Below are 12,464 nucleotides of genomic sequence, written 5' to 3'. Positions count from 1 at the left end.
TAATATTTTTTTGATTAGTAATATATTTTATTTTATTGTAAAGATTAAATTAGTTTATATTTTCGTAGGTATTAGTTGGTAGCTATTATCGTATTTAAGCGTTATGAATATTAAACATTCGATCCCAATTCTATTTTTCATTCTTATATTGTTTACTAGAGTAATAATATTTTCAGATTTATTCACACTTCTGAGTGGTAGATATTGTGTCAAAATTGAGTTGGGTCTGATCGGCTCGGGTTGAATCCTAACCTTATTTTCAGGACTTTGGATTCTAACCCAATCTGAACCGAAAAAAGAAACCCAACCCAACCCAACCTTCAAATTCGTTGGATTTTGGAGTCATATGACCTCTCATATATTTTATGAATAAATTTAAACTACGAACATTAATACTAACTCTATCAAATTCAAAATAAAATTGAAAATCATATTAATTTTTTTAATTCAATAAAAATAAAATTGAAGCATACAAATGAATACAAAAAGGAACCATATAATAAAATCATAAATCATATATATAATAATGTAAGAAATAATAAAACAAAGTTGTAGGTTGTAACACAAATAATAAAACAAGAAAAAGAATGATAAAGGAATACGTGTTGGTCGTAGCGATAATATTAATTAATTTTTTTATTTTATTTTATTTTATTTTATAAGTGGTCCCCACCATCGTACACATATGGCCTGTCCTTTGCCTCCTTCACAACCCCACATGATTTTGTTAAACCACATCGCCCATAAATACCACTCCCCATTCCTCCACGAAATCACAACCAATAATAACTTCATTTTCATCTCTCTTTTTCAGAGCTTAATCCAATGGCGGTGACCAGCAGACTGTCACAGGCGGCGGTGGTCAAGCAAATTATGAAGCGCTGTTCCAGTTTGAGAAATAAAAAGTCTCACCAATGCGGCGGCGCTGGCGGCGGAGATATCCCGGTGGATGTTCCCAAAGGCCATTTTGTGGTGTACGTGGGTGAGAATAGAAGCCGGTACATTGTGCCGGTGACGTTTCTGTCGACGCCGGAGTTTCAGATTCTTCTCCAATTGGCTGAGGAAGAGTTCGGGTTTAGTCACCATATGGGTCTCACTATCCCGTGCGACGAGAAGGTTTTTCAGTCTCTGCTCCGATCGATCGAGTCGAACCAAACCGAATGAACCCGTCTTTTTTCTTCTTTAGATTGTGAATTTATTAGGTGGTTTTGGAATTATCGCTCGAGATATTGTTCGAGAAATCTCAAACAATTGAGCATGTAAAATCTGTATGGAACGATTATTAGGGACATACAGATTTAGAAGCAGCATTTTCTTTTATTCTCATACATATCGTACAAAAAAAATGTTTTTTTTTTCATCAAATTATGGCAATTAATTTTTTTTTTTTTACTTTTTTTTTTTCCAATAATATGGGGATGGTTTGGTCGATGTGGTTGGATCTGATCATGAAATTTGGGTTGTCGTTTTTTAAAGTTATTTACGTAACGAAAAATAATAATGTCTAATAAATCTCGGGGATAATGAAATATTAGATTTATTTAATTATGGGAAATAATCCAAAGAAGATTATGATTAATGCATATAATTAAGGGAAATAATTGGATTAGGTTTAGGTAAAGTGAAGAAAATGTTGGAATATAATAATAATAAATAAATAAATAAATAAATATGGGGAAATTCCGTACGATTTTAACAGAGTGGTTCTATAGCTTAGCTAGCTAGATGGTTTTACGCGCTTCACCAGTTGTCTATGTCTTCTCTCTCTCTTCATTTAGGTTGGAGACAATAAAGCTGACATCATCGTACTCCGATGAATATGTTTTTTAGCTTGATTTTTATTTTTATTTTTAAAAGGAATCTTTTTTATTTTAATATTTGAAGAACTCGATCTTTTATTGCATCTCCGAAACATAAATATGTTACGTGCGGAACCAATTTAACATGTTTTGTCTTCATTCAGATACTTTTTATTTGAGCTACTGAAAAGAAAAGTACATATTTTATCTTCATTGAGATACTTTTTAATCCACTGTACTAGGGATAGGTTTCCACGCCCTTTCGAGGCCCAATGTAACAACCTAGATCCATCGCTGGCAGATATTGTCCTTTTTTGGGTTTGGATTTGGGTTGTTACAAATGGTATCAGAGGCAGACACCGGACGATGTGTCAGCCTTCTCGTTGTTATTCGAAGGGGGTAGACATGAGGCGGTGTGCCAGTAAGGACGCTGGGCCCCGAGGGGGTGAATTGTGATGTCCCATATTGGTTGGGAAGGAGAACAAACTACCCTTTATATGGGTGTGGAAACCTTCCCCTAACAAACGCGTTTTAAAGCCTTGAGGGGAAGTCCGAAAGGGAAAGCTCAAAGAGGACAATATCTGCTGGCGGTGGATCTGGGTTGTTACACCCAATCCACCCTCCTTCGAGCCCGGCGTCCTTGTTGGCACACCGCCTCTGGTCCACCCCTCTTCGAAGCTCAGCCTCCTCGTTGGCACATCGACTGGTGTTTGGTTCGAATATCATTTGTAATGTCCCAAACTCTTTGTTATCAGATATTGTCATCTCTAGACTTTCTCTTTCCACACCCTTATAAATAATGCTTCATTCTCCTCTCCAACCAATATGGGATCTCACACATCTAATGATGAAACAACTGAACAGTGTTTAGATCGGTGAGACAACAACATTGATAGCTAACTCAATATGGGTCGGTATCTAAGTTGACAAAAAATGCATCTACCTAGTAGTAGTGACGACCTTGGACGCTAATTAGATTCTATTAATCAAATCCGATCTAATGATTAAAAACAAATGGGGATGAAAAGGGTAGTTCTAAAGTCAAATTAGGGTTTAATTAGTTAATTAATCAAAGTTTAGAGGGTGAGGACATAGGCACATTGGGTGTGTGTTGGCCCATAGTCTTCCAAAATGTAATTAATTTATGTTTGCGTGTGGGGGCAGCCAAAGCCTCCCTTTCTTAAATAAACTGACCCATATGTTCTAGGGGACCCTAATTTTAGCCTTGTAACAAATATTCTAGTTAATCATGCTCGAGGTACTATTTAGCCATTGTCGTTTTATTAGTCAAGACTTACCTTAGAACACTTAAATTATCTCGAAGAAATCTGGAGCCGTTCTATGGAGTTCGATTGATTATCCTTAGGATAATTCAAGGACTACCTCCAGAAACGATACTCGTCTTTCTTAAAGGAAATCATATACCTATGAAATACCGAAGTCATTGTTACTCGTTTTGATAGCCAATACTAACAATAATCCAATGACTACCAGACCACTTTAAATTGACTTCTAAAATTTAATATTCGTTTTTTATATTGAAATATAATTAAAATTATATAATTATATAATAAATTTAAAAACCTAAAAGTTATCAAAATTAAAATAAAATTGAATTATTTAAAATTATTATATAAAATTAAATAATATAATAAATATTTGTATAAATACATATAGAAATTAAAATAAAAATAAATAAATAAATAAAGGTCTTTGGTGGGAGGTGGGCCATTTTGTTGGATTAGTCAAAGCCCAAAACTGACACCAATTTCTCCAACCGGCCTTCTCTGAAATAAAATGAATTAAAAATTAAACATTTTATCGGCAAAATTAAATGAATTAAAAATTAAAATTCAGCTTATCTGTTCCCTCACCAACTGACTTTCCATTTTCCACTGTTTTTTTTTTACGTCAATTTTTTCCACAAAACTTAAAATTCACGTGTTAGTTTTTTTATTTTCTTTTTTTCTTCAAAATTTAAACCATCTTTTCACGTTTTTATTATTATTATTATTATTTTCTTTCGTGATATTTTATTTATTTAAAATTGAGAGCATTATAAATTACGTGGTTCATATAACTTAATAATCAGATCATTTTAAACTAAATTATAAAGGTTTGGTTGTGAACTCTATTCGAGCTGTTCGAACATCGAAATTTTAAATTAATTTAATCCATTTTTAAACGTACAAATTTTATTTTTAAAATGGAATAAAACTAGGAGTTATTTATTTATATAAAACTAATTATAATGTTTAAAATTATAGGAATTAAATTTTAATTTTTTTTAAGGTATAAAATTTAATTTAACTAAAAAAATAATTTAATAAAAACATGGACGGATCTAGAATTCAAGGTTTAGTTGAATCGGTCCAAACTCCGACTTGGAAGACTTCCGCGTAGACGGTGACGTGGAGGTGGGGCGGAGCCCATAATAACAAGTGGACTATTCCACACGTGATTTTTCCACCGCCACTCTTCAATAATGAGTTTTTATTTAATTTATAAAAATTTAATATGTTTAGTTCACATTTTAAATTTACTATTAAAAAATAATTTTAGTTTAATAGGTTTGAATATTAATTTTTAATTTAATTTTTTTAAATATAATAAATTAAAATTATTATTGATGTATTATAATTAAATATTTAATTAAAATTATTAAGATCAATGTTGAATCAAAATAAAATAAATATATATAGAATGCTATCAAAATTTTATATAAATAAATATTATTTTTAAAGTTTTCATAACTACCTTTAATTTTATTACAATAGAGGAAATAATTAAATTTGGTTAGTTAATTTATTTTTATTTAATAAAAATTATTAAAATAATTTTAAATAATTTACTTTTCATTTAATAATAATATATTATAAATAAGATGTAGTCCAAATTTATTTAGCAGTCAATATTAATACTTATTCTCAAATAAATTTATAAGAACAATTAAAAATAGAAACCATAATAAACATAAATAATTAAAAAACAATAAAGAAAATCAAGATAAATAAATAATTGGAGAAAAAATAAGACAAATATAACAAAACAAAAAATGAAAACCCCATCCTTTGCATGGGTTTTATCTATTAGCGGGCCATGAAAAGTAGGCCCACTAACAGGCAGGAAATATTGGAGTTGGCCCAATAAGAATACGATGGACTTCTTGGCCCAATAGGTCAAGTAGCGGCTTTCGTGGATATTGAGGTTGGCCCAATAAGCAGCTCAAGTCTATGACTAGTAGACATTGTTCGTTTCTGCTCATTACTGTCGTCGTCAGCATCACGATTTTAAAACTGTGAGCCTAATGACCCCTCCGGTGAAACCATTCTCGGTCTCGCACTTTCCAGACAGCCCCTCACAGACTAGTTGCCTGCAACTAGCGCCTCGCGTCTCTTAGTCAACCTCACATAATAACCAGCCATCCCACGCTCGTTGCTTGCTGCTGCATGCTGCACGCCTACGCAGCTCATAGTCGTATGCTTCTCCTGCTCCCACTTTCAGTCGCACGCTCAATCAACCATACACAACAAGTCTAAGCTTCATGGAATCATTAGATGACTATATCAATCTCAGTATAAAATGACTAATTTTGACGTAGTTTTTGTTAGGTCAACGGAGTATTTAAAACTTCTTATTTAGTTTTGAAATCATATACAACTAAGATTCAACTGGGGCCACGAGACCGATCCAAACAAAGATCAAAGATCGTTATTGACTTGCAACTATAAAATATCAATCAATTTCCTATCGAGAACATATCTCTTACCATTTTTTTAAAGATTTGGATACCTAAACAAAATAATTATATATATATATATATAAAATATTGGATCTTGGTTTTTGTTCAAATCAATAATGTTTTTATGTTTGTGACATTAAGATTTGATATATAACCATGAAAATTTTGGTCTCTAGAGAGAAAAAAAAAATCCCAATAGTTTATTTCGGCTTCAAATTATATAACCTTCGTTTCCCTCTCCAATCGATGTAAGATCTCACAATCCGTCCCTTAGGGGCGACGCTGGCATGTCGCCCGATGACTGACTTTGATACCATTTGTAACAGCCCAAGCCCACCGTTAGTAAATATTGTCTATTTTAGCCCTTTACGTATCGTCATCAACCTCACAATTTTAAAACGCGTCTGTTACAGAGAAGTTTTCACACCTTTATAAGAAATGTTTAATTCTCCCCTCCACCTGATGCGAGATCTCATATATCATATCCTCATAATTCCTTTTATTCGGATGTGATCTCAGTTCTTTTATGTACCCCTCGTTTACTCGAGTGTTCAACCGATGTGGAATAGACCAATCCAACTTGGATTATTCGAGCCATCTACTCATTTTTTAAAATTTGTTATCGAATAAAAAAAGAAAAAGAAATATATATATATATATATATATATAAAAGTTAGGAGGGATATGAAATGTTTCAAGAAGCGAAAAAGAATCAAATAATCAGAAATTAATAATTTATTTATTTATTTATTAAGACATTTAAATTAATAATTACGTTAGAAGTTTGAATTGGATTACGTAATTTCCTTAGCGCCAACCCATACCCCCAAAAATGCAAGCATGTTCTACGTGGTCACTCTTAAAATCATTTATTTAAATATTAATATTATATACTCAAAGAAAATATTTAATATTTAATATTATATAATACTTTTGATATTAATTATTTATTTAAAACCATTTATTTAAATATTAATATTATATACTCAAAGAAAATATTTAATATTAAATATTATATAATACTTTTGATATTAATTATTCAGATTTGACAACTAAACTTTTTGATTTTATGAAGCTCTTCAATTTGTGTTCTAAGTCCACTTTGTATGTGTGTTTTCTTCTAAACCACACACCATTAAACTAAATTAGTTGTCAAAAAAATCAATTAATTTATTTAGATATTAATATCAAAATTACATCAAATTATGGAAAAAGACGTTTATGGTCGGTCGAGTAAACAGGAATCGAAGCTTGAAATTCACTCGAGCTAGTCTTCATTTGATGACACCACTTGTTGTCGTTGATGGTCGTTGCAGCAGCACTGGTGCCGATCAGATGCTTCAATGTGGAACAAAACAGATTGGCTCAAGTTTTTATGAGTCGATAGAAGAAGTATCGCTCAAAGGCGACTCATTGAGCTGGTCATTTTTACATTGTTTTACGAGAGGAGTGGACTTGACTCGAAGGAAAAAAAACTCTCGAACCCAGACGGTTGATGGAAAGCTTGTAGCTTATGGTGCTTCCTTCACTGCGTCATTGGAGGCCGCTAGAGAAGAACCAAACCGACATATAGTCTGAAATTTCCTACACAAGTTCTTCTCAGCTATGGAACTTTCTCCACAAAAGTTTCTTAATTGTGACTCGAACACTGAACCAATGTTTGTGGGAGTCTCTTTGTGATGTAGGGTGTGGAAACCTTCCCTTAGTAGACCCATTTTAAAGCCTTGAGGAGAAGCGTGAAAGGGAAAGCCCAAAGAGGACAATATCTGCTAGCGGTGGATCTGGGCCATTACAAATGGTATCAGAGCCAGACACCGGACAATGTGCCAGCCTTCTCACTCTTCCCCGAAGAGGGGTAGACACGAGGCGGTGTGCTAGGACTCTGGCCCCAAGGGGGGGGGGTGGTCTTACATCGATTGGAGGAAGAAAATAGTGTCAGCGAGGACGCTAGCCCCGAAGGGTGGTGGATTGTGATGTCCCAAATTGGTAAGGGAGGAGAACAAACCACCATTTATAAGGGTGTGGCCCCGAAGGGTCGTGGATTGTGATGTCCCACATTGGTAAGGGAGGAGGAGAACAAACCACAATTTATAAGGGTGTGGAAACCTTCCCCGAGGAGAAACTCGAGAGGGAAAGCCTAAAGAGGACAATATCTGCTATCTGTGGATCTGGAAGGAAAGCCCAGAGAGAACAATATCTGCTATCAGGGATCTGGGCTGTTACACTCTTGAACACAGGACCAAAGCTTGTAAAAAATTCTTGAAATGACTGACGGATGCTTATGGGAACCTCTCAAATACAGATTAAAAGGCATTATTTATTATTTATTTATTATTATGATTTAATTTCCCATTTTCTCCCATAAGGTACAACACAGAAATAACCAAGCTGATTTGTATAAATTAATAAATTAATAAATTAATAAATTAATAAATTAATAATGTGGGTGTCATTAGCAACGATTTGATGTAATCTAATGTATTAAACTCCCCAATTGTGTATTCAATATTTTTCTCTCCACACCCACACGTAACGCTTCATTATTTGTTTTATTATATACTTTTCTTCACATGTCCTTTGCCAGCTCCACATCTTTTCTGGACTTTGATGTATTTTATTTCTTATATTACAATTTGATTATATATATAATATGTTAATTTTGGCTCTTTGCTTAATTTCTAAAACATTAAAATTTCACCAATGAGATCTTCAAAATATCTATATATTGCCTATTATTTGGTTAATTAATACAATAAACAATAAAACGAATATAAGTCATATTTATTTAATTTCAATAAAGATTGAGCGGAACTTATCTCTATTGTACATCGAGTAATTTAGCAGAGAAAAGTAGTTTTGTGATGTCCCACATTGGTTGGGGGAGGAGAACAAACCATAATTTATAAGGGTGTGGAAACCTTCCCCTAGTAGACGCGTTTTAAAGCCTTGAGGGGAAGCCCAAAAGAAAGCCCAAAGAGAATTTGTTAGCGGTGGATCTGGGCCGTTACAAATGGCATCAGAGCTAGACACCGGACGATGTGCTAGCCTTCTCGCTGTTCCCCAAATGGGGTAGACATGAGGTGGTGTGCCAGTAAGAACGCTGGGCCCTGAAGAGGGGTGGATTGTGATATCCCACATTGATTGGGGAGGAGAACAAATTGCCAGCCTTCTCGCTCTTCCCCGAAGGGGGTAGACATGAGGTGGTGTGCCAGTAAGGACGCTGGGCCCCGAAGGAGAGTGGATTGTGATATCCCACATTGATTAGGGAGGAGAACAAGGGAACAAGGCCCCGAAGGGGGGTGGATTGTGATATCCCACATTGATTAGGGAGGAGAACAAATCACCATCATTTATAAGGGGTGTGGAAATCTTCCCCTATCAGACGCCTTTTAAAGCCTTGAGAGGAAGCACAAAGAGGACACTATCTGCTAGCGGTGGATCTGGGTCGTTACAACTTTTGATATTTGTATCATTTTCAGTAACAATCCACACCCAGAATTCAGAATCTTGATTCAGTACTTAATAGCCCCGACACTCCCTTTTATCCCTTGTGGTCATATCATTTCAGTAACAATCCATACCCAGAATTTATAATCTTGATTCAGTACTTAATAGCCCTGACACTCCCTTTTATCCCTTGTAGTCATATCATTTTCAGTAACAATCCATACCCAGAATTCATAATCTTGATTCAGTACTTAATAGCCCCGACACTCCCTTATATCCCTTGTGGTCATATCATTTTCAGTAACAATCCATACCCAAAATTCAGAATCTTGATTCAGTACTTAATAGCCCTGACACTCCCTTATATCCCTTGTGACATGACCACGTTCGAGTGAAAACTGTCTCCACAAATTAACATGAGTTCTTTAGTATGTTTTATCCCTACTCACATATTTTCTAGAAAAATTTTCAAAAAGTCACCCATAGCTCGAGCAAAAATTAGTGGCTAAATTAGTAAATCAATGTTTTAACACAAAATTTAAAATTCAAATATTCCTAATAATTATTTCATCATATTAATTCTCCATGTGTATATATTAATTATCCAGGTGTATTGAATATCTCAAAATCAACATTCTCAAACTCTTAATAATTTAATTTTTTTATATGCTTATAATTTAATCAAAGTACGAAAAATAAGATAATTACGTGGAAAATGTTAAAAAAAATGCACTTGTTTTATATAATAATAAATAAATAAATAAATAAATAAATAAAATAAATGCACTTTCTTTCCCCATANTAAAAAAAATGCACTTGTTTTATAAAATAATAAATAAATAAATAAAATAAATGCACTTTCTTTCCCCATAACTTCCCTCTACGGTGGCCGATTGATTTTTGGTTTCACGTGCTTCCCATATGCTAAAGTTTTGTGTTTATTTTGGATTTTTCTAACCAATTATTTAATCCACCTCCTTATATTATGATCCCTATCACTTTTATTATTTTCATCGGTGGATTTTTTATTTATTTTTTAATTTCCAAAATATAATTAAAATTTTAAATTAACACGTATTTTCTAACAAAATATCAGATAATTGAATTAAATAAATATAATTAAATAATGAACCCTTTTCCAAAATTATATTCCAATAATCTAGGACGAATTTAATAATTTAAATAGAAAAATATTTTTGTTAATAAAAAAATAGAAGTGGCAATTCCCAAGAGAAATACGATATATCGCGATACGATAAATTGATTGGTGGGCCTAGAAATTTCACGAGATTTTGCGATATAAAAATGGGCCTTTTCCACCCACCATTTCTCCCTACACCCACACCCTTCCCTTCTCTCTCATTCTGTTAACTGAAAAATACAAGGCAATAATGGAACTCCAAGAGGCAGAGTATCATCAGGCGGCGGCGATGGCGGCGGCGGCGGCGGAGGAATCGAGATTCCGGCGTATTTGTGTCTTCTGTGGCAGCAGCGCCGGGAAGAATCCGAGCTATCAAACTGCCGCCATTGAACTTGGAAAGGAACTGGTAATTGAATTTTTCCTCTTCTTTGAATTATTATGAAATTAAATAATATTTAATCGAGAAATGAAATCGCAGGTGGAAAGGAACATTGACCTTGTTTATGGCGGAGGAAGCATTGGGCTTATGGGCTTAGTTTCTCAAGCCGTTTATGATGGAGGACGCCACGTGTTAGGGTATCATTGGCTCTCTCTCTCTCATCTCTCTCCCTCTCTCTCTCTCTCCGGTTTTATTGAATTTGGGTTTGTTTTGTTGCAGAGTGATCCCCAAATCCCTCATGCCCAGAGAGGTAATTTCACTTATTTATTTATTTATTTTGAAGCAAAAAAAAAAATGTAATTAATTATTTTTTAAATTTATTATTTAATTATTTTCAGATCACCGGAGAGACGATCGGAGAAGTAAGAGCTGTATCTGGAATGCACCAACGGAAAGCTGAGATGGCTCGTCATGCTGATGCATTTATTGCCTTACCTGGTACTTATACTTCTTACTATTTGCATTTCCACCCCATAATTTTCTTTATTTACAAAACATTCCCAATTTTATTTACTGACAGGTGGCTACGGCACATTGGAAGAACTCTTGGAAGTCATCACTTGGGCTCAGTTGGGCATCCACGAAAAACCGGTAAAATTAATTAAATATATATATTTATTTATTTTAATTAAATTAAATTATATTAAATTATAATTAAAATGAATATTTCAGGTGGGTTTGCTAAACGTGGATGGCTACTATAACTCGCTCTTATCATTCATTGACAAAGCAGTTGACGAAGGGTTCGTATCCCCAGCTGCCCGTAGCATAATAGTTGCTGCCCAAACTGCCCATGAGCTCATTTCCAAGCTAGAGGTACACATATATATTATTTTCAAAAGTTTCAATATAATTAATTATTTATAAATAATAAATTGTGGGTCCCACACAATCATATAATTCGAGTCGAATTGTATTTGTAATCAGGAGTACGTGCCAAAGCATTGTGACGTGGCATCGAAGTTGAACTGGGAAATGGAACAACAATTAGGATATACTGTAAAGTCAGACATTGCTCGTTAGCTTTATTAGTAGCCACGTGTATAGATTAATCACCGTAGATCAAATTTGATCAGAGAGTTGCTTTGTAATATTTTATAATTTTTTCCAACTCTGATTAATTGTCAAATAGGAAGCTAATTAAGTCAACACGTAATTATGTAAGCGATTATATAATATTATTATTTTTTTCCTACCTTTGTGATAATATTAATTAGTAACTATATTATTATTTTTAAATAAATATTGATAATGATATAGAGATAAGTACCCAGACATAATGCATAAACTAGTGGGATTTATTCATTAATTTAAATGAGTTTAATAATGGCTGTCATTTTCATTAGACTTGAAACTCTCTCACAAATTCAGTTATTGTCGTCAGTTTCCACACCCCCTTATCTGGAATGCTTAGTTCCTCACTCCAATCAAAGCAGAATCTCAAAACCCACCCCCTTTGGGGGCTTAGCGTCATCGCTGACACACCACCCGATGTTTGACCCTAATACCATTTATAACAGCACAAGCCCATTGTTAACCTATATTGGGAGCTCAGTGTCACGGTCCTATGTTCTTGACCGTGCGGCGTCGTGATCTATACACGCTCACGACCAGCCTTAAGGGGAATTAAGCCCCATATATATTTTTCGCCCCGGCTTTGTGGCTTCGTCGGACCTTAGGCGAGGTTGGTCTTCGCCAATCGAACATCGCTTGTGCGGAATCCAAGCTTGTCCAACCACACACGCCGCCTGTGCGTGTATGTTCAATCGTCTGCGACACATCCGACTTGCCTCTACGCTAGGCCAACTCATTCGGCTCGACCTTGCCTCTACTCGGGCCAAGGTCTCTCAATACAACGTCGCATCTCATCTTGCCATCTCGATCCCCATCGACGGG

At 34.4% G+C, this 12,464-nt stretch overlaps 2 protein-coding genes across 2 annotated transcripts; both read left to right on the top strand.

The window, feature by feature from the left end:
- Positions 1-825: 825 nt before the first annotated feature.
- Positions 826-1,194, top strand: LOC111799227 (auxin-responsive protein SAUR50-like). Its single transcript, XM_023682684.1, has one exon. It carries the CDS (start codon positions 826-828, stop codon positions 1,162-1,164), a length of 339 nt encoding a protein of 112 aa, XP_023538452.1. The 3' UTR covers positions 1,165-1,194.
- Positions 1,195-10,340: 9,146 nt separating this feature from the next.
- Positions 10,341-11,763, top strand: LOC111799064 (cytokinin riboside 5'-monophosphate phosphoribohydrolase LOG1-like). Its single transcript, XM_023682460.1, has 7 exons — positions 10,341-10,535; positions 10,608-10,705; positions 10,788-10,818; positions 10,907-11,006; positions 11,089-11,159; positions 11,241-11,384; positions 11,496-11,763. Exons 1-7 carry the CDS (start codon positions 10,380-10,382, stop codon positions 11,589-11,591), a joined length of 696 nt encoding a protein of 231 aa, XP_023538228.1. The 5' UTR covers positions 10,341-10,379; the 3' UTR covers positions 11,592-11,763.
- Positions 11,764-12,464: the final 701 nt, after the last annotated feature.

The sequence above is a fragment of the Cucurbita pepo genome, chromosome LG07 (assembly GCF_002806865.2).
Source record: "Cucurbita pepo subsp. pepo cultivar mu-cu-16 chromosome LG07, ASM280686v2, whole genome shotgun sequence".
NCBI classification, from domain to species: Eukaryota; Viridiplantae; Streptophyta; class Magnoliopsida; order Cucurbitales; family Cucurbitaceae; genus Cucurbita; species Cucurbita pepo.
This window is presented reverse-complemented; position numbering and strand designations above follow the sequence as displayed.